General features: G+C 46.1%; 3 protein-coding genes across 6 annotated transcripts; 1 reads left to right on the top strand and 2 right to left on the bottom strand.

The window, feature by feature from the left end:
- Nucleotides 1–1059: 1059 nt before the first annotated feature.
- LOC101763285 (pleckstrin homology domain-containing protein 1) lies at nucleotides 1060–1937 on the bottom strand. The gene has a single exon (XM_004970573.4). The coding sequence runs from the start codon at nucleotides 1848–1850 to the stop codon at nucleotides 1395–1397; it is 456 nt and encodes a 151-aa protein (XP_004970630.1). The 5' UTR covers nucleotides 1851–1937; the 3' UTR covers nucleotides 1060–1394.
- Nucleotides 1938–5677: 3740 nt separating this feature from the next.
- Nucleotides 5678–12712, top strand: LOC101762328 (nuclear pore complex protein NUP62). Of its 3 annotated transcripts, none has more exons than XM_004970572.3 (10): nucleotides 5678–6967; nucleotides 7076–7312; nucleotides 7605–7692; nucleotides 7779–7863; nucleotides 8048–8170; nucleotides 9771–9848; nucleotides 11061–11164; nucleotides 11552–11639; nucleotides 11718–11816; nucleotides 12393–12712. In XM_004970572.3, exons 1-10 carry the CDS (start codon nucleotides 5806–5808, stop codon nucleotides 12483–12485), a joined length of 2157 nt encoding a protein of 718 aa, XP_004970629.1. In that variant the 5' UTR covers nucleotides 5678–5805; the 3' UTR covers nucleotides 12486–12712. The 3 variants fall into 3 exon arrangements, with proteins under 3 accessions (XP_004970629.1, XP_004970628.1, XP_004970627.1); XM_004970571.3 differs by having other exon boundaries at nucleotides 7037–7312; XM_004970570.3 differs by having other exon boundaries at nucleotides 5678–7312.
- Nucleotides 12713–14414: 1702 nt separating this feature from the next.
- On the bottom strand, nucleotides 14415–21154 carry LOC101761909 (auxin transporter-like protein 1). 2 transcript variants are annotated; one of them, XM_012846418.3, is made up of 8 exons: nucleotides 20692–21154; nucleotides 20284–20510; nucleotides 19958–20143; nucleotides 19348–19460; nucleotides 19058–19241; nucleotides 18822–18919; nucleotides 16542–17007; nucleotides 14415–15236 (listed from the first exon to the last, which is right to left on the bottom strand). In XM_012846418.3, exons 2-8 carry the CDS (start codon nucleotides 20473–20475, stop codon nucleotides 15003–15005), a joined length of 1473 nt encoding a protein of 490 aa, XP_012701872.1. In that variant the 5' UTR covers nucleotides 20476–20510; nucleotides 20692–21154; the 3' UTR covers nucleotides 14415–15002. The 2 variants fall into 2 exon arrangements, with proteins under 2 accessions (XP_012701872.1, XP_004970626.1); XM_004970569.4 differs by having other exon boundaries at nucleotides 20284–20507.
- Nucleotides 21155–22756: the final 1602 nt, after the last annotated feature.

Below are 22756 nucleotides of genomic sequence, written 5' to 3'. Positions count from 1 at the left end.
AAGGGACTTCACAACGACCTAACTGTCGAGAAGGATATTATGGTTCGGCATGACAGATTACAAAGCCAGACAACCCACAGAATAGTAACTTAGTAAACTTTGCAGCATCACCAAACAAAGGGCTACTACAGCTATCTGAAGCTGTAGCAGCTCAAAACATAGTGATTCATGAGGCAAATGTTGATAGATACATGTAGAGCAAACTCACATGGTACACAGCAGAAGCATTAACAGATTCAGGAGACAAATGTTGCTGGATACATGTGGCAGCAAACTCGTACTAAAATGGTACTACACAGCAGAAGCATTAAGAAGCAAGCTGGATTTCAAATTAATAAAGAAAGCCTAGGTAAACAGAGCACAAATTTCCACGAGGGAAAAAACTTGCTCCCTCTAGTCACAAATACTTGGCATTTTCGTCAAGATCCAGTCAAACCTGTGAAACTTAGTCAACAACCTTTAAAATATTACTTTGGAAACACAAGCCATCTCTGTAGTTGGCTTAAAAGATGCTTCATAATTTCAGAATTTATTTGATACTTGGACCGGGAGAAAGTATCTATTATCAGCTTTAAGATCCCAATCTAACTGTTGCAAATATGTGAGGATGAGCTCATCTTAATATTTGACACCTTGAATCTAATGTTACAATCATAGGGTAAGATAAAACCTAATCTTACTGAGATGCAGTGCAATTAAGTATCCTTGAGTCAGATATAAGAATATAACAAGCGTATTTCAGCGCAAAATAATATAGAGATAATAATACTCGATACACTAACTAAGAACAAGAGTTGTGCTTGGCAAGATTCACTGCAAACATACTAGATCCATAAGTAAAAAAGTGAACCAAACACAACAAAGTGCATTTAGCGCTGGTCGTTGATTACATGGTTACAATATGATACCATCCATAAAGATGAGCTCATCTTAAATATTAAGTTCATAGTTGCTAGAGCAGACAAACAAGCAGCTAAATGAGACAGTTCAATTATGATTCAAAGCCAACGGGAGTAATAAGTAATTTCATGGATCAAAGCTGATATGATATTCAGAAGATGGCGCAAGTCAAAATTCAGTAAGAAAATTTGCTGCAACTTCACATATCCAATGGTATAGCTCCATACAATAACTGAAACAGCCAAATCTAAATCAATTGACTAAAGAAATCGAACGCCAGTGCGGAAATCTGGACGGAGAGAACCGATCCATAGTACCATATCGGACAGCTAGCTATATATCAAGATCCCGAACTTATTCCCCAATGACCAATATATTATACAAATGCACAGATCATCATATCCACGAAAGGAGCGACAACATAGAGATGTGGCAGAATTACAAGGTGAGCGGTGTGCCCGGCCCTTTTGCTCACCAATCAATCGAATAATCGATCACTTGTCGCCAGGGCGGCTGTCGTAGTCGACGACCTCGGCATCGGTGACGGAGCGGGAGTGCTGCACGATGGAGCGGCCGATGGAGTTGATCCATTCCTCCTTCTCTTTCTCGGTGTCGGCGATGAAGTACATGGTCTCCCGCGGGGTGGAGAGCTCGAAGGCGTAGGGGCGATTGAGCACGTCCTCGGCGCCCTTGACGGTGAGGCAGGAGGCGACGGGGATGACACCGCGGGGCACGGAGGCGCGCGTGACGGTCGAGTCCTTGAACCAGAAGAGCCTCCCCTGCTTGAGCACGAACCACCGCCGCCGCCACGTCTTGATGTACTCGCCCTGCTTGTTCAGCCAACCCGCGCGCTCCGGGATGCGCCAGAACTCCACGCCCCCGCCCGCTGAGTCGGCGTCCGCGGACGCCGCGCCGGTGCCCATCACCGCCCGCCACAAGCTCGCCGCCATGGGTGTGGGGAAAATGGGGATCGGATCGGGTTGGGCGAGTCGCAAGTGACGGGGGTTTTTTTTTTCCGCGAATTTTGGATGGCTGGTCGAATTAGGGTGTGTCTGGATACCCATGCACATGTCACATCATCCTATTAGGAGTATTAAATATAAGCTAATTACAAAACTAATTACACAGATGGAGTCTAATTCGCGAGACGAATCTATTAAACCTAATTAGTTCATGATTTGACAATGTCGTGCTACAGTAACCATTTGCTAATGATGGATTAATTAGGCTTAATAGATTCGTCTCGCGAAATAGTATAGTTAATTAGGAGGACTAAACATGAGCTAATTATAAAACTAATTGCAGAACCCTGTGCCATTTCGCGAGACGAATCTATTAAGCCTAATTAATCCATCATTAGCAAATGGTTACTGTAGCACCACATTGTCAAATCATGGACTAATTAGGCTTAATAGATTCGTCTCGCGAATTACACTCCATCTGTGCAATTAGTTTTGTAATTAGCCTATGTTCAATACTCCTAATTAGCATCAAACATTCGATGTGACGGGTGTTAAACTTTAACACCTTGTTGCCAAACAGGCCTTTATTGTACCCTTTATAATCGAGCCGAACGATAGGATTGGGTTGTAACTGGTTTGCGAATCGAGTCCTTGTAGAATTTGAATTACAATAACAGATACTTAGGCCTCTTCCAAAGGTTGAGTCAGCTGCTAGCTCTTAAGCCATCATGTCATCTAAGAGATACAATAAACAACCTCTTAGACTCTTATTGCTTTTAATGGCAACATGTGTATAAATGATATGATAATAAACTATAACATGTATCTATATGATCCTTGGTATGCTAGTGCATAAAGTATACGCTTTTAATGGCAACATGTGTACAAATGATATGATGATAAACTATAACACGTATCTATATGGCTCTTGGTGTGCTAGTACACAAAGTATACACAGAAACAAGCATCTCAACTTATCTCAGCATAGCAGCAGCTTAGGAATAAAATAAGGTGCAACTCTTTCACCTGCTAATGTCCATACAAAACATGATAGCTATATCATGTTAATCTGGTTTACAATGTTGAAGGAAATCACCAAACAACAACCATGCGTATTACATTCATGACACAAAAGATAGGAAATCTAATTGCATTTATCAAAATAGACTGTCAAAAGCTTGAAGGCAACCCACAACCTTGAACTCCTATTAATGAAAGAAAAATGAGTTGCCAATCAGTAGTAGAATCCAATGAGAGAGAAACCAAACTGCAGGTAAAAAAGAAGCATACCTGAACAACGCACAACTGTTTCACAAAATAACCAATGTACTCATCCCCTGAGAAAAATATACCATATTATATGTGAAGGTGATAAATACATAGTCTAGCATAGAAATCGACACTGCGAAGGAGATTTGGGGGAGGGAGTAGCGGATCCGTTTCTGGATGATGAAGAGTCAGGCCGACTCTTGCACTGGCTCATATTGACATCGATCTCCGAGCGAGATAAGCTTGGAAATAGGAGATGGATGGATTGATTTTTGGATTTCTTTTTCCTCCACGTAGGATGCATGATGACGTGGACATATATGAGATAGCTTACCTGGCCTCGTTGGAGCAGGCCTTACGGAGAATTAAATATTAACTCTTTTCTTTTTCTCCTTGCAAAAAGAAAATATTCCTTTTCTTTTCTCAAAATCGAAAAATATGAGTTAAATTGCATCCATCATACACCAACTTGTCAGGCGGGTCATATTAGTTCAACAACTTGTAAAATGATCAATCTAGTACAATAACTTAACATGTAGGTGTAGATTGGTCCAATAACTTGTAAAATGCTTATATTAGTGCAATAAATTGTTAAATTGGTGCATCCAAAGTCCAAATATTATAACAAGCAACATATTTGCTAATACTAGCCAGAGTATATTTGCGTTGGAACAAGTTATTAAGCATTATTTTTTAGCATTGATATTCGTCTCGCAAAGGTAACTAGAACCTTCAGTGTTTAGGAAATTAATGTTATATCTTCGATTAATTATTTTTATATAGATTTAATTCTAATTAGGAATATTTAATTTCATACTCAATCTTGATAAATTCATCATCACTGATTTTACATTTTTGATTATATGCATTTTTCAGTATAAAATACTAATATATTAATATATACTTAAAATACTTTTGAGAAATTTGACATAAATATTTTTTAAAACCACATGTACTTGTTTAAAAGTAAAAATAATCTAAAATAGCATAAACATACCCTACAGTTGTTAAATACATAAGTAGAAGCAGAAAAAATCTTCTCTTCTAGACTTTAGTCTTTCGGTAATGCTAATAGCATAATTCTAAATTTTGATTCAATTTTAACTAATGAAAAATTAAGTTATGTGCACACTTGATAAGCAACGCACGATCAACAACTTTTATTGATAAAAAAAATAAGAATTATTGATTAGAAGAAAATTCACATACTCATCTACTTTGCTTAATATATTGTTGTTGTAATGTTTGGACTATAGGTATATCAATTTGTCAATATATAGCACTAAATTGAGCATTCTACAAGTTGATGGACCAATCTACACTCACCTGTCAAGTTATTGTACTAAATTGAGCACTTTACAAATTGTTAGACCAATTTGTACCCACCTGACAAGTTATTATATTAGGTTAAGCATTTCACAAGTTGTTGGACCAATCTGCACCCACCCGACAAGTTGTTGTATGGTGGGTGTAATTTAGTCATATTTCATTACAATTATTTTATTATTATTGTACCATTGAAATTAAGATTTCAGGCTGGTTTTCACATAACCTGAGAAATGATGCGGCTCTACACATGAGTATCACCATCTTAATAGCCAACACTACCTTCCCCTTCACCATCCTAAGGGTAGGCCCAACATGCCAGGCTGGCTTGCCAGCCTCCAAATGTGCATGAATGCGCCATGTCACTTTGGACTGGTGGTCTCATAGACGTGCAGAGTGACCTGCTGGCAGTAGCTCGCTAACAAAAGTGCAGAAGTACTGGCTAGGCGCGTGTTGTGGGCAACCATGCATCCCAGGACGCACTTGGTTGGGTTAAGCCTAGGAACCTCACGACGTGACAACATATTCGCATGCAAAGTGAAAATGTGAATTTTTGGACGTGGCAAGGAGAGAAGGGAGCTACAGCGTGAGTTGGTAGCCTTAGTTTTTTTAATCTACGTGGCCTTCGAGATCACTAGTATTGGTAGCCTATGTTACGCTTGCTCTAAGAAACCATTGCTTTTTTGAACCATACCCTTCCTCTCCTACTCTACATTTCCTTTTCTATGTATGCTGATAGTTCTTCTTTACCACTAAGATCGTCCATTATAATATCATTAGCTTTATCCATAAAACATTGAGAAGAAAAATAAGGAACAATTAAAAGACTCTAAATAGAAACACACCGATACGAGTAAAAGCAGACCGAAAGTATGCATAGGTATACGGTGCTAGATCTCACTATGTATTTTTGTCTATAGATGCTATTTAGGACTGCGCACAAAATATAGCTATTCATATAATTAGTAAACAAAATTTTTACTACCTCTTTTAATTTTCGCTTGCCAAACTTTACTGTAAAATCACAATTATATAACTGAATTCTTTATCTTCAACCTGAACCTATAAAACTGGTAAATCTTCGCAAAGTCAGTTCTAATCTTTAGCAAGGCTGCAGGATGTCAAGACCATTCAGCAGCCACAGCATTTTTCCCAGGGATAATCCCCTCCTCCCTGTCGTAACCCTATTTCAAAAGGTGCCACAAAAGGCAACCAAGCCAAACGCAGAAGCCGAGCGGCGGAGCCCCAGAAGCCCCCCAAACGGGCCAAGACCCCTGCAAGCCGCTCGGCCGTGGAGCCAGCGGCAAAACCACGCTAAAATCTCGCCCAAATCACCGCCGCCCCAGCCATGGCGACCTCCTTCGGTTTCGGCGGCGGCTCCGCGGCCGCGGGCTCCACCGCCTCCTCCCCCTTCTCCTTCTCCTCCACCCCATCCCCCTTCTCCTTCTCCCAGCCGGCGGCGGCCTCCTCCCCCGCCCCCGCCTTCGGTTCCTCTCCCTTCTCCTCATCCTCCGCCGCCGCCTCCTCTGCCCCCACTTTCGGCTCCTCCCTGTTCGGGGCCTCGCCCGCCGCCGCGCCCGCCTCTGCTGCGGCCTCCTCCCCTTTCGGCTTCGGATCCACCGGATTCTCGTTCGGGCAAGCCACCGCAGCCGCCTCATCGGTCGCGTCAGCGCCATCCCTCTTCCGGGCAACGCCTGCCGCATCCTCCGCCGGAACAACCCCTAGCTTATTCGGCGCTGCCACCTCCGCCACAAGCAGCCCCGGCCTCTTCGGCGCTGCCTCTGCCCCCGCAAGCAGCCCGGGCCTCTTCGGCGCGTCCGCCACCGGCTCCGCGACGACTACCCCGGGCCTGTTCGGCGCTACCACCTCCGCGGCAACCACTCCGGGCCTATTCGGGGCCACCTCCGCCGCGGCGACCACACCGAACCTATTCGGGGCCACCTCCGCCGCGGCGACGACACCTAGTCTGTTCGGCGCCGCCTCCTCCGCTGCGTCCACGCCAAGCCTCTTCTCTGGAGCCTCCACGGGCTTCGGCTTTGGCTCGTCGGCGTCCGGCTCCACCACTACCACGGCCGCCGCCTCGGCACCAGCATTTGGCTTTTCATTCAGCTCAGGGGCGGCCGTGTCAAGCACTCCCTCCACCACGGCATCAGCACCGGCATTAGGGTTTGGGGGCGCCACGGGCTCGTCGCTGTTCGCATCCACCACTTCTGCGCCACTCTTCAGCACCACCAACGCCTCTTCTCCAGCGCCTGCTGCCACCACCACTCCATCCTTTGGCTTCTCTGCCTCGCCAGCAACAACAACATCCGGCCCGTCCTTTGGCTTTACGCCATCACCAGCGAGCGCAACGACAGGGAGCGCGGCTCCTTCCTTGTTCTCTTCTGCTTCGTCGGCCCCTGCCTTTGCTTTCGCTAAGAGCACATCTGCCACGCCTACCACGCCGGTCTCCTTGGCCACTTCGCAGGCTGCACCTGCACCATCACTGTTCTCTAATACGAGTGCAGCAGGTAGTACGTCTGCCACTACGTCTGGCTTCTCCTTTGTTTCATCTTCGGCAGCTTCTACACCAACTTTAGCTTCTGTCTCTGTAACTGGTGCATCCACTGTGGCATCAGCTACTGCAGCTGCTGCAACATCGGGATCGTTGTTCCCAACTGCTTCTACCAGCGGTTTCAGTTTTTCAGTAGCACCATCATCGTCATCAGCAGCGGCAGCTACAGCCACTACCACCACTGTCACAAGTGCATCTACATCTGCAGGCATGACCACCACGTCTCCTTTGACTGGAACAACAGGGTTTCCTAGTTTTAATCTTCAAACAACTACGCCAGCTTCTACCTCATCGTCATTTGGTGAGCTTCCATGGTTCTTCATCATCTGCTATTGTTCTTCAATTTTATGTCTTAAATGTAACTATAGTTCAGTGAAACTGTTAACCATGCCCACGTGTCTGGTTCGAACCAATTATCATGCTTCTGTATTTGGTTTAAAACATGTAAGTGTCACTCCCGCAAAGTTATAGCATCCGATTCGTAGAACAAAAATCTCAAATGAATCTACACTGTTGTTGTTTCAGGATCCGATATTTATCATTGTACCTGCACTATACTTACCATTATGTTTGTTTGTTTTCTTATACTATAGGTGTTTCTAATACAGCTGCTAGCACATCAGCCACCAGCACCAGCACAAGTCAGGCAACTTCCGCAGCTGTTCAAGCTAGCAGCACAGGGTTGTAAAAGTTCTCTTGATGTATTTCTACCATTAGTTCTAGATTCTGGACTGACATTTTTCATTTCATTCTGTTGAGTTGTGCAGTGCTGCTACTACTACAGCTATCACTCCAGCAGCTTCCCAAGCACCTAAGCTACCATCAGAAATTGTTGGCAAAAGTGTGGAGGAGGTACTGCACTTATCTGTTTAAACTACAGCTAGTTGATTTTCACTGTGCCACTTTCTTTTCTGTATCGGCAATGTATTGGAGGCTAGAGCAATATCTGTGCTTCCTGAACATCTGATTTCTCTAATTAAGTAGCTCGACACTAGTTCACTTTCTAGATAAACTCACATAATCGTCTATGCTGTAGATTATTAGGGACTGGAACAATGAGCTTCAAGACCGAACTGCGAAATTCAGGAAACATGCCACTGCAATAGCTGAATGGGACAGGAGAATTCTGCAAAACAGAAATGTTCTTATCAGGCTTGAGGTTTGCCTTTCACTTACTATTTGCTTTTTTGAGCAGCATGTCATATTGCATTTACTAAGGTGCTCAAACTATCTGGCAAATTCTTATTCAAGCTCTTGCAGCTAGGTGATCTTCTTAATGCTATACATATGATTCTGCTTATTCTAGATTGTTATTGAGCGTCATTTTTGTAAAGTAATGTTTAAGATAAATGACATTGATAGTGTATGCTTTGTTAGGAGTGGATGGTAGTAGGCTAAGTAAGCTTAGTCGAATCTATTTATGCAAATATTGGTAATGCAAAGACCTGAAGTAGTCTACCAAGTTCTGGATTTGTTTGTGTATTCTGTATTGTTGTAAGATAGACATGACCAGAAGAGCTGTAAGTGACCTCCTGGTAGAGGTTTGCTACTGGATAAAGTTTTGCTGGTGTGCCAGTCTTGGAATAGTAATGCAGAATTGCTATCAGAAATTGGCACAGTAAATTCCTTTTAGTAGTCATCATTCCTTATTTCAAATTGATTTTTTCCTTGATATAGCAGATTTATTAGCTTATATATTCATAGTTTTGGTCATCAATTTTGATTAAAAAGGGTTATGGAGTCTGGAAGTGGATGAAGATGTGTTATTTGTTATTTCCATTCACCCGAAGTTGACTATTTTATGCTAGTGCAGTAGAAAGCGGCAACTTACTACCGCAATCCTTTCATATAATTGCAACTAAGTATTCCCTGTGTTTAGACAGATTTATGAGAAACTGAAAACGTGTGCTAGTAATGTGCTGCATTTGCAAAGTAAGCTGATATGGTGACAGCTACTAAATTTAGGGGGTGTTTGGATATCAGGAGCTAAAGTTTAGCCCTGTCACATCAGATGTTCGGATGCTAATTAGGAGGACTAAACATGAACTAATTATAAAACTAATTGTAGAACCCCTAGGCTAATTCGCGAGAAGAATCTATTAAGCCTAATTAATCCATCATTAGCAAATGGTTACCGCAGCACCACATTGTCAAATCATGGACTAATCAGGCTTAATAGATCCGTCTCACGAATTAGACTCCATCTGTGTAATTAGTTTTGTAATTAGACTATGTTTAATACTTCTAATTAGTATCTAAACATCCGATGTGACAGGGCTAAACTTTAGCCCCCTGGAGCCAAACACCCCCTTAATACTACCTCCGGTCCAAATTATTTGTTTTTAGCTCTTTGGAATTGTTTTTCAGATAGGACTATTCGTTGTTCTACATTGACAACGGAACTTTTTCTTAGATTGCCTTATTGAGGTGTTGTTTGGGCTTTGGATGCGAGAATTATATGCAAATTTGAGAAGATTTATACTTACCGCTTACTGCTTCTGAAACTGGAAATAGCTGTAAATGTTCTTGGTCTAAACGACCCTTACAACCCCATTAGATGAAAGATATGTGTTCAATTAGTGATTAGCCTGACACTGAAGGTCTGAAAAAGTCATCAAGTAACACTTATTACTAATAGTTATTATAGAAAGAAAGAGTAGAAAATCAATTTTGTTAAAAAAAGAGTAGGAAAATCGATGGTTTCTCTAAGATGTTTATTGTGATAATATTGTAAACTGAGTATTTGCCTCTTTTTGCAGGCTGAGGTGGCTAAAGTTGTTGAAACACAAACAGGCTTAGAGCGTCAACTTGAGTTGATAGAAACTCATCAGCGAGAGGTTTGTGTTTCTGTTAAGTTCCTATTTGTTTCCTTTCCTTGTATCGACTATAACTTCATCCTTTGTTCTACGCTCTTGTTTGCTTGCTTATTCCTGTAATTGATCATCTGGTGGCACTACGTTATTCCATGCCAATACAGATGCCAAAGATATCGGCTCTTTGAATTGTGCCCCCCTTGTAACCTGCACATAAGTTGTTTTACTTACCTACCATGGATTTGGTTTTGTTTTGTCCTAGTCAGTCAACCAGGCCTTTGTCGTTGATAAGTTCAAGCTTTACCCTAGTGCTATTCAACATTGTGAACAGAATGGGTTTCCAAATGCTAGTTTCCTTGGCATGTCTACTAATTTAACAGTTATGAACAGAATGAACTTCCAAGTGCAAGGTTCTTTGCATATGCACCAGCAGATGTATAATGTTCGTTCTTGTCTTGACACAGGCTGAATTTAAATTAGAAGTCAGGATGATTAATGGTTAATGAAGTGCTCCCTCTGTTCCAAATTATAAGTCGTCTTAGCTTTGTCCTAAGTCAATTTTCTTTAACTTTGACCAAGTTTGTTGAAAAATGCACAAATATCTACATCATCAAACTAGTTTCATTAGATACATCATGAAATATAACTTGCTAGTGTATTTATTTGATAATATAGATGTTAATATGTCTTTCAATAAACTTGATCAAAGTTAGACAGGTTTGACTTAGGGCAAAAGTTAATTTGGAACGGAGGGTGTAGTGTTGAAAATTTGAAGTTTCTTGTGCCTAAAATCAAAAACAAATTCTGCATTACAAAATTCTGGCAATTTGATAGGCCTACACCAATAGATGCCAGGTATAGTGATTGTTTTATGCCTGCTGAAACTAATGGTGACTTTCAATGGGTTAATAGTCGTTGAACTCAAATATGGCAGTTTGACTATAAGATCCATTGCTATTTTTTTTCGGAGTTCTTTTCTTCTTCTTCTTTTGTTTATTGCGAAACTCGTACATGACACTGAGTTTGCTTTAGACTAGAGACTGCTGAGATAGAGTTCAAGGCCTGCAATACCATTGGCAGTGTTACAATTTATTCAAAAATATTTGAATCAGTGCCCTTGCAACTATACATGTAGTTTAACCTATCTTTTTTTTTAATCTCGAGTGATGTCCTATCATCACCGAGAGACTAACCATACTGCTTTTAACTTGCAAAGTACTTGTTTTATAATTGCAGGTAGACAAGGCTCTCCAGGGTATGGAGGAGGAAGCTGAACGCATATTCCAGGATGAACGGGTGTTGCTTCGTGAAGATGAGGCTGCTTCGGCAAGAGATACAATGTTAGTTCAATAACCTTGTTTTACTGTTTCTGTCTGGGTTTTAGTTTTACTCCAAATCTAGGGTAAATTTAGTGTAAAGAAACACTGTTCAAATCATTTTGGAAAGAAAATAGTAGCATGTTTTCTCAAATTGACCTCTGAATTGAAGGCTATTTTTGAGGGAACTGAATTGAATATTATACGTATAAATAAAAGATCACCTGTTTAGAATATGGCCTGTTTGCATGGTGTTGTGAGTTATGACTACAAAAGTTCACAGAACTTATCCTGGTCCATTAAATTACTCTATACTGTTTATTCATGTTTGTGATAGAAAATTCCAATATTACTGTCATTCATGCATAGTTTGTTTGTGTCTCCCAATTAAATTTGTTTTGCAATGCTAAGGTATGAGCAAGCAGAAGTTGTGGAGCATGAATTGCAACATATGACAGAACAAGTAAAATCCATCATTCAGACTATGAACGCTACTCAGGTTAGTCAACAATCAAGAGTTACTAGAGGACTTGCTATTCAGTCCCAAGCAATCTCTTAATTCTGCTGTCTAATTCAGGGTGCTGAGCTTGAGGCCGCTGATAGTATGACACCATTTGATGTTGCTGTCCGTATACTGGATAATCAACTGCGGTCCCTGATGTGGATTGATGAGAAGGTCAGGATATCTAACTCCTTATGGTCATTCTTTTGGTTTATTTAACTTTTTTTCTTCTTCTGTTTGACATGTTCTTACCTCACATTTATGTTATGTAAAAACAAATCGTTTCGCAAATGCTTGTTACATTATGGGCCTAAAATGTTCTAGTTTCCTGATGAGTCTAGAAGGCTGTTTAATTTAGTGTCTCCTATTCGTTATCCATTTTACCTCTGGCATTCATATTAAGCTTTTTAAAGTGTAAATATCTTAGCAATAATGCTGGCATGATGCAGAAGGGTGTTGTCCAGTTCTGTGCTACACTGGTACGATGCTGTAAAATATGCCTTGAACAAAGCTTATGCCGTACTTTAATGTACTGTTCAGTTGAATCCTGCCATTTCACCGTATAACATTTCATAGTTCTGTTAAAGCTTGCTTTTGATCAAAACTGGAGCAACTTAATCTACATCACCTTTTTCACTGCAAGATGCTTAATGTATCGACAATTTCACACCGGCTATCTTTCTTATAGCTGTTTGATCTGTTTCGCGGAAACCATTATTGATACCTTTTTTTTTTCCCCATTTTGCCTAGGTTAATGAGTTCTCAGGCAGAATACAGAGGCTGCCTAACAACAGTGCTTCAGCTGAACGCGACTCTGGGATTCCCAGGTTTTGGTTAAGCTGATCGAGGCTAGTAAGCGTGCTGTGCTTGGTTGCTCCACTGCCCCACAGCAAAGGTTTCACGCTATTTTCTCCCTGCGGTGCCATCTGCCATGTAGGATGTAGCTCTAGCTGGTTCACTCTTTGATTGATACTATTCAATGTTACTCAGATTGCTGGTTATCAACCCTCTGCTCTGCACCAATTATATGTGTTTTCAATATAAACAAAATTGCTTGACAGTAACTTCAATTCTTTGGTCTCTAGAATCAGGTTCGCAAACATCGTAGGCTAGAATCACGTCTAACATGTGAAGGTTTAAAAATTATAGAAGTGCTATTTCGCGAGGAGCAACTAGAGGTGGTTATGATTACTGCAGTTAGCTAGAGAAATTTATGCGTTTAATATGGGGCGTAAGCCTGTATACTGTCGTAGAACTACTGGACTGTTCTTTACTTCTTTACATGTAGAACCAGTCAACTGTTACGGTTACAGTTACTCTCTACATGAGGCCCAATAAAATGTAGCTATCGACTAAATGGGCTTTCTAGTTATGTTTCGGTTCGAATAGACCTATAAAATTCCAAGCTGTTCTGCTGCATCTCGCAATGCGGCCCAAAAAAAAGCACACCATCTTTCTGGAAAGATGCTATATTGCTATCTCAAATTCTCAACACACACACCCCACCCCCACCCGGTGCAAAAAGCGATGACACAATTTGCCTTTCTGTTCCATGTTAAGGTTACCTGCCTTGCTATTCCTTAGCCTTGTTTTGATCTGTTCTGTAGAACCAAGATAAGCTCCTTGATAGAAAAAAGGTATCAGCTTCCTTCAACTAGAACGAGAGACTTCGTAGAAACAGTCAGACAACCAAAGACGCGCCAGTGTGTTTCTGGCGCGCCACGCTCACTGCTGGTTTGGGGCAAAATCCGTCATCATCAAATGCGTTGCAAACGGCAAGCACTAAGCACAGCTCATTAATCCATCATGGGATTCCTTTCAACGGCGAGTGTGAGCTGCATGTGAACTGTGAGGCTCGAGTGGAGGAGTTATTAAACCAAACCATGTGCCGAAAACCTCCGAACGCGGAATCAAATCAAACAAAACCGTCATCAACGGCTACTTGCAGCTAGATTAAACCATCTCCAAACTGGTCGACGGCACATGGCCCCCCTCTGTGCCACCACCGCCACTGTCCCTCAGCTTACCTCTCGATGGTAATCTTCAGGACTTGGAACACAGATACAGAGATGCATAAAGCGAAAGGAAAATCTGGAGAGAAACCGGTCAAGCTGGCACATGCCCGCTCCATGTGAGGCTGACGCCCGAGGGAGGATCAGGGAATCCACCTCTCCTCCCCCGCTCACATGGGCGAATTAAAGCGCAATCTTGGCAACCAAGGTCCGTATAGATGCTGCGACCCGGATGCCAATAATGCAGTACGATGTATTGTACGCCGTACGCCAGTGGTGGTGGTGGCAATGGAGTCCAATCCTCGAAAGTGAGGCTTGGCTTACCCATCGGCTGTACGAGTAGTATGGCATGATTAGACCTGCTACCGCTGCTAATCAGAGTCATCTGAGTGACCCCATTGACACGGTGTCACTATGCGCAAAGCCAGGAGCTTTTGGACCCAACTTGTAGTAGATCTCAGTTCAGCCTCACAAAGGCGCCGCCGAGTGTGCGCGTAATTATGGTCCGCGCCGACCCACGCCCCCGCCGGCAACATCCATGGACCTTCATTATCTGGAGCACATCTTCACTTTCTTCCCGTGTGGATCGCTTTGTGGTCCTTTCAAAGAAGCCCATAAAAACCAGCTGAGAAACTTTAGTCGCTCGGCAAAAGCGGCACGATCGAAGCGGAAAGGGCGCCTCCGTCGCAGCGAGCAAAGGATCGCACACAACATTTTACAAACCCCTGAAGGAAGGAGGAGGAGGTCCAAAGCGAAGAAGGGCAATAAACAAAGGCCACTGTGTTTTGCCTTTAGCTAGCATGAGGAATCGTCCAGTCCATTACAATTACCCACACGCTACACAACATGGACCAAGCTCCATGAATCAAGGGAGGAGTAGAATAGAAAGAAGAAAAAATAACTAAAAAAATCCTATAGGATAAGTATGTCATATCATATGGATTGTGGAATCGTCACTCTCGCTCTCGGCTCGTGAGATCGAGAATGAGAGCCTTTAAGCCATGACCATCACTCACACTTACACGGGTGGCAAGCCAAACAAAAAACACAAGGACACCAATGGCGACGGACCGATCGGGTGGTGGGGTGGAAAAGGCAACGCGGCAGCGGCGGCTCGAGGATATCTTGTTACGGCAGGGACGGAACCTGGGCCGCCGTTTCGTGATACTATGTGGCGTCCTAGGGAAGGAGAGGAGAGGAGGCTTGTATATTACAAGGCGACCAAAACCTAAGCAATTAACACGGGCTGCGAAGCGACGTGCCGGCCGGGAGAGAGGGGGGGGGGCGCTCCTTGCGACGCCTCCGGCCGGCGCTGCCGCCACGTACGCACGCGGCGCACGGGGGCGCTCTAGTGGTGCGGCAACGGCGCCGGTGACTGCGCCGCAGCCGGGACGGGCGGCTTGGGGCACTGGTAGCACTTGGCGAAGAGCCCGAACGTGTCGATCTGCCGGATGAAGTTGACCATGCTGGCCCAGCCGCCGAGCCCGAAGCCGACCACCAGCACCCACACCACGATGAACATGTTCAACACGAACATCCCCGTCCAGCTCGGCAGGAAGAACGGTGGCTTCTCCGCAGCATTCTGTTGCATTTTTCATAAGAGAAAAAAAACGTCAGAAAGCACTGAAAGCAGAATATACACACAGTACACGTGCACACAGCTCTGCAAGATAAGATAAGCATCGCGGATTGCGCTCCTTGTTCCTAGTACTATCTCTTTCGCGGCATTTTCAGGGGTCCTGTTCGATTTCCTTTCGGAAGCAAAAGCTGGCGAAAAGGAGGGCGAGGAAAGGAACCCTCCAGCCGCACCCCCAAATCTCCATCACCATCCCAAGCCCCTCTCTTGCGCGCGCGCTCCAGCAGCCACCCGACGGTGCCCGGAACGCTCCCGGCCGCGGCATCTCTATCCAGTCTACCGGGAGAGCGCGCGGCCGGGCGCGTCCAGACGCGCCAGCGCCCCCGCGACGTCGACCACCGGCGCGCCTCCCCAGGGTCTCCCATGACAGCATGACACCAAACATCACCACCACCGCATCGGCGCTACGTCACGCATGTCAACCGTCAGCGGTTGCTTTCCACTGACCCACGCCACCCCGGACGCGACCGTGTCGCCATCACCGCCGTCCCACACCTGCAGAAGTCGCGGCACAGCGGGTGGACCGTGCATTCCCCCTCCGGGTCTCCAGACTCCAGTCCAAGGCGAGAAAAGCCTCGCTCACCCGCGCCCGGAACTGGCACAGGGAAGAAGTGGCCGGAGCGGAAGCAACCGGCAGATCGATGGGTCTCGAATTGCCATTGCCACTGGCGCCTTGCCAAAGCGACGGGCGGACACGCGGATCCGAACGCGGGGGGTGATCCCGATCACCCGATCGATCCGGCGTCCATATCGTTGTCGGGCGCCGCGGGGCGGCGGGCCCGGCTTCGAATTAATGTGGCTGTTGGCTGGATTCAATGATTGGGGATTTGCTCATGTAGGCGGCGGGGCCCGGGGAGGGGGCGGTGTGCTCTGCCTGTGCACGGATCTCCACTGTCTATTCTACTGGGCTGCGCCGCGTGCGCTCCAATCCTGGCACTGTTCGTGACAGGGGCACGGCTGCTGGGGGGCACTGCTCTAGACAACGGGATGAACGGATCGGATCACGAATCACTACTTGTACTCGCACCAGTTGGCAATGCACGGGCCTTTGCTGGTGGTACATCAAAGCCATTTTCTGGTACGTGAAGCATGGGTACCAAAACATGCCCTGATCGACCATGGATCCTCACTTAAAGCTACGACAACGATGGGTGGTGGATGGATGCGTGCACGTACCAAAGAATGAACGGAAGAATCGAGGGAGGAAGGAATGATCGGGGTCGTCGGAGAGGAGGAAGAAGGGGCGCTTACCATGCGCGCGGAGGCCGTGCGGTAGGTGAGGATGTGCGCGAGCGACGGGATGATGTAGACGGTGAAGCTGACGAGCAGGGCGCCGACGGCGGAGTTGATGGGCCCGAAGAAGGGGAAGATGATGGCGAGGAACCAGATGGGCACCACGATGGGGAGCCGCGCCAGCGCGCGCTTGAAGATGCTCTTGGTGTCGTGCATCCCGATCACCTTCTCCCACACGAAGTAGAGCGGCGTGCACGCGAACCCGAACGTGATGAACTGGTGGATCAGCATCAGGATCACCGCCGCGTCGCGCCACGCCGTCTTGGGCAGCAGCGAGAAGGCGTTCGAGTGGTTCAGGAGCTCGTCGCCGAACGCCCAGTACATGGCCGCCGCAGACGGCAGCGTCAGCGTGAACACGTACAGCGTCGCCAGCAGGTAGATGTACTTGAACTTGGCAGGCTTCCACATCGCGTGCATGATCTCGCTGCACAACAAACCAGCAATTATTATTAGATTTTTTTTCAACATACTAAAGTTCAGAAGTAAAGTTCTTCTTTAATTTCTTCTTGGCTGTTGGCTCCATCCATGAATAATTTCTAACAAAATTGTTCATCCTAAAGAGAAAGATAAACAAACACAAGACATTAACGGACTAAACGGCCTCGCACATGCGAGTCAATGATGCCGAGACTTTAGTTGATCAAATGATACGCGACGACGGCAAAAGAAAATCCGGCTAGTGCTTCTCCCAGTCACGCACCGGCACGGCAGGATACTAGCTTGCAAAGATCTCGGCGGCAGGAGGAATCTTGCAAGCTCTCGCCAACACATGCATTGCGCCTCCAGTCAAATGATGGGAGGACCCGTCAAGTGCGGCCAAATTAGGCCGTTACCAGTAAACTAATCGCCTGCTGAACACTCAGCTCCAGCTTAGAAGATCTCGTGATGCACGCTACTACTAATCGTCACATCACACTCTTTTACAGTCTCCAGAACAGTAAGTGCCTAACTGGCCGGGCTCTGAAGAAACTGCTTGGATCCAGCAATGGTGAGGGGCACTGTCAGTCAAGGTGGACAGAGACACTCGCCACCTTCTTCTTTTAGGATGCATTACTCAAAGTGGGCATGTGTCTCCATTGCTCCACTAAGCAAGGCTTTCCCTTGCTAGCCTAAATACTCTAAATGTCCCAATCCATGGATGGTTGCAAGCTTATCATCATCATATCGCCCCTTGCATGAGGGCAACTAGCTAGGAATGAATTGCATCTGCAAGGCATGATGTGAACTCTGCACTAGCTGAATTCAATGAAGCATGGTTTCTTTTCCCATTTCCCCGCACTAGAAGAAGCAGTCAAGCACCCACATGCCGGGGCTGGAGATAGAAAATTCCCCAGATCTCCGACCCAACGGCGCCCACTAGAGACCAGGGCGTTTGAACACCGCACTAGAGCGCCGCTGCTAATTATTCCTCGCATGGCCTCTAATCATGCCACAGCCATCAATAACAATAATCCAGGCAATAAAATAGATCAAGCATAGGCAATGAGCAAGCAATGGGAATAAAGGGATCATCCTCAAGCCGTCTATTCTAGTGCAAAGTGGCTAACACTGCATCTCTTTTCTCTCCCTCACTCATAGGCTATATCTTGTGCTGGTAGGGGACCTTTGGGATGCATCACTCCACACCCAAATGCACATGACCACACCAAGGCTTTAGCGGCTGGATCACTGCATTTCCATGGGTCCGTCGAGTTCATCACCGATGGCTCCTGAAGCTAATATACGCAGCAGGTTCCCATCAAGCACAAGCCCAGCGGCTGCCTACAAGTTTTTGGTTCCTATAAGTGGTCCCGGCTGTTCATGGGGATCTGCAGCATGCCAAGGATGTAGCTTTGCGAAGCTGAGCTAGCTGCAAAGCTACAATCATGCATGTGTAGTTAGGATTAACTAAACTGTTGCAGTGTGGTACTACAGCTGGTCCGGTACCGCCCTCCATGGATGGGGGGAGGGGGGACCAATAGAATGGAAGCCGGAGGCAGGCATGTTTCCAATCCGGACATGTCCTCCCCGGCGCCAGGCAAAAGCTGCATCTGGTGAAAAGCTCACTTCACCTCTGCGAGCTCTGCTCCATGGTAACTTAACAGCAGCACACTTCCAAGTAATTAATAACTAAACAAAGAACTTAGTACCAATTAACTATCGCATTCTGCTAAAGTACAGCATCGGAGTACAGTACGTGCTACTAATTTGAGTTCATTTCGGGGAACTGAAGACTTGGTTGCTAGCAGAAAGACTTACACTGTGACGGCGTGGCCGCCGAAGGTGTAGAGGATGTTGGTGGCGCCGGTGAAGTAGAGCACGAGCTTGGTTGGGCCGGTGTGCGCGACGCCTTCGACCTGCATGCGTCGGCACCGGACAGGGTCAGTCAATCATTGGTAGATGGCATGCCCCAAACCAAGACGGATAGGACAGCGTCCCTGTGCGTGTGTTGGGATGGAGCTCTCCCGGTGGCTGGGCTGGGGGCTGGGGCTCACCTGGCCGTTCAGGAGCGCGGCGATGGCGAGGTACCACGCGGTGTAGGTGGTCATGCCGAGGCCCAGGAAGGACCAGATCCGGTAGTTGTGGAAGGAGGGGATGAACACCGTGGTGGCGCAGCAGGCGCCGAAGATGTACGTCCATGTCCGCTTGTCCAGCCGGTCGTTGATGTAGTAGATGTTGCTGCACACAAAGCAAGAGATCTCGCACGGTTCAGCTCACCCGTCGCAAGCTATGTGCAGTAGCGGAATGAGAGTGCGATGGAAGAGGAGAGGATCGGCCGACCCACCTCGCGCAGGCGATCAGCTGGATGACGGAGCCGAAGAGCAGGAACGTGCAGTTGAAGGCCAGACCGGCCGCCTTCCAGTACGGGCCCAGCAGCCCGTCCAGCACCTCGAACCACTGGTCAACATCACCACATCACAAGATTATCATCACTACTACTTCTACTAAGTTTCCACTATCTTATTTTAGTTTTGTGTTTTTCCATAAATCATCACCCTTAATCCCATTTTGTTTGTTAGTTGCGCGAACTAACTAACTAAGTGTAGCTTCTCAAGCTTTTGCGAGAGATAAGGATCATGGAGCTCCCCCAAAACCATGGCTCGCTTTTGGTTTGACAAGCAAGCAGCACAACAGAGCATGCATACCATCGGCGCATGAGGGGCCGGGGGATCCAATACCCTCTCCCGTTTTCACAAAAGGAGGCATTTCTGCCGCCACGGCGGATCGATAACGACCAAACGGGGGCTAAAAAAAGCAAATTTTTGGTAAAAGCCGTAGCCCGGAGGAAAAGGAGCGAAACTGTAGTCAGTTGCAGATGTTATGGCGTGGAGGAGAAAGTGGAGTTGGGAAGAAGAACACGACGACGACGAAGCAAGGAGGCGTCGGAGCCATACCTGGATGACGTGGTTCTTGAAGCTGACGCCCTCCTTCTCCTTGCGGGAGCGGTACTCGACGTAGAGGACACTGATGAGGTAGGCCGTCCAGCTGCCCAAGAAGCCGTAGAAGATCTGCAGCAGCACGCCGGACAGCATCCCCAGCTGCGAGAAGGAGTACGGCAGAGTCAGGAGCACCTGCGCCACCTGCAAGACCACGAGCCATGGAGAAATAAAATTCAGTGTCAGTCGCCAGTCGGTGCTCTCTATTATCTCTGTGCTCGGCTGAGTGAGCAAGGCGCACGCCATGGCGGGGAGAGGCCGCTAATGTCGTGTATGGCGCTCACCTGGTTGGAGGCGCAGCTGAACCATGCGTCCCAGACGGAGCCGCCGTGCCAGAGGAAGCGCTTCATGTTGAACCCGCCGCCGCCGTGGTGCTCGTCGCCGTCGCCGGCGGTGCCGATGCCCATGACCCCGACCTCCTCCTCCTTGCCGTTGCCGTCGGCCACGATGGACTCCTCCAGCTGCTCGCGCGCCATCCTGAAGCGCCCGGCCTTCCCGTCTCCGGCCGCTGCTGCGTCGTTCAGTGAAGCACACGTAATTAGCCGCCGACCAGATCAAGATCCAAACAACAATATTATAAACCAAAAAAAAAAAGACAGCCCGTACAGAAACTGAACACAAGAGGAAGAAACCCAGCCGGGGCGCGAACGAACGAACGAAAAGGCAGCAAGAACACCAAAGCCAAGACCCACCTTTTGGCAGGGAAAGATTTTGAAGATCGCGGCGAGGCCGGCGGAGGGCGAGTGGTGTGCAGTAAATGCAGGGTGGCTTTCGGAAGGGAAGGGAATGGAATGCTCGGAATTTACTGTGCTATCGACGGGGAGGCTCTGTTCGCCTACAAGGGGGGCGGGCTAGCGTGGTGGCCGCGCCGCGCGGTTAGCAGGCGTCGTCGTGCCGGAGTTGCAGAGCAGAGAGCTGGGATTACGGGGCCTCTTCTCTCCTTTCCCGGCACGGCTTCTTCCTCGCAGCTCCTGCTCTGTTCTACCTTTATGAGGGAGTAATGGCGAGGGGCTAGAGAGGGGGGGCGCGCGCGCAACAGGTGTGGGCTATCACTCGTAGGTGAGGGGACGGGGGAGAGAGAGGAGGGAGGGGAGCGCCTCCGTGCCCCTCTGCGTGTGTGATTCGGTGAGAGAAGAGGAGGGAGATGGTGAGGGAGGAACGATACCACTTGCGGCTTTATAACGCGCGGCTTGCAGACTGGCGAAGCCTTCTCTGCCCCGGACTTTTCACATTTCGGTCTTTCGTTTTGTTTCTTTTTTTAGTTTCTCTCTCCTCAGTTGCACTTCTTTGGTATAAATGGTCTTGTACACTCATAAGTATGGTTTACAAGGTGGAATTTTAATTAACAATTTGTATCAGAGAAATGCTATTTATGTGTTAACAGGTTTTTTCTGGCAAAATTTCTATTAGGTTTGAATGTTCCAATTAAAGGGAAATTTGTTTTGGTAGACAAATTATTAAATGGTCCATGTAGAAAAATCAAATTTCCAAAAATTAGTATAATTTTACCATTTCACCTATTCTTCTGCAATGGGAACAATAAGAGGCGGATGAATCAGGCAGATGAATTTGAATACAACGTTTACAAATATAGCCGAGTTTGAAACGATAATATTTCAACAGAACAGTTACTGGCTCTCCACATGATGATAAATCTTATATTGTGAGCCTCTCTTATTCTTGATTGATTGTAAACAAGTTAAATAAACGATGATAGAAATTTAGGACTTCCTATTCATGGTGAGTTATGTGATGCTACTACAGTACTACTACTCCATTTACCCTTGCTGGGAGTGGTAAACTCGGCGAGAGCCTTTATGGACAAGGGTTGATTGGACTAGAAAATTGACAGATGGACGCAACGCCAGGATGTCAAAGGGAGTAGTATATTTCCTGCTGGATCCTCACAAGTCTCCACTTGTTCCTGATGTAACACGGTTACTCAACTCACATGGTCAGAGGCTCAGAACCCGTTGGTGCTTTAGGCCTTGTTTAGTTGGGGAATTTGGGAGGTGCCAAATTACTGTTACAGCACTGTAGCACACTGTAGCGTTTCGTTTGTATTTGTGAATTATTGTCCAAATATTGACTAATTAGGCTCAAAAGATTCGTCTCGCAAAGTACAACAAAACTGTGCAATTAGTTTTTAATTTCATCTACATTTAGTACTCCATGCATGTACCGCAAGTTTGATGTGATGGAGAATCTTCTTTTTGCATAGTGTCAAAGTTGGGAGTTGGGAGTAACTAAACATGGCCTTATTTTTTCTTCATCCAAGAGAGAGGAGAGGAGCAACCGAAAAGGACGTTTGTTGGCATGCCTGTTCGTTCGTTCTACAGTGAGATACGTGCCATTTTGTCTTTTATTTATGTATTCACAGCGTAAGTGAATTTATTTTTGTTTGATGTTAGATACACTACACTACTCGTCCCTATTGGAATAGGTATGAAGTTGTCAGTCTGTCTACCTCCTTACACATTTCCTCCTTACACATTTCACGTTAAGAACAACCACTTTTTTATCATGACATGTGCTCATGCGGCCAACCTCTACCACTCATTCAAATTTTTAATGCATAGTATAATAAAAAAAATTTAGATACTGGCAGCACGGGCACACCATTCACTCAAAGTTTGAATGCACAATACAATAAAAAAATATGGATATTGAATAGCAGTGCAACAAAGGAGAGAACTGCCGCTACCACAATACCTCCGCTATTGCTAAAGGTACCTTGCCACTACCTCACTATTGCCA

Source organism: Setaria italica, chromosome V, assembly GCF_000263155.2.
Source record: "Setaria italica strain Yugu1 chromosome V, Setaria_italica_v2.0, whole genome shotgun sequence".
Taxonomy (NCBI): domain Eukaryota; kingdom Viridiplantae; phylum Streptophyta; class Magnoliopsida; order Poales; family Poaceae; genus Setaria; species Setaria italica.
Note: the sequence above shows the minus strand (reverse complement) of the source record. Positions and strands in the feature narration are given on the sequence as shown.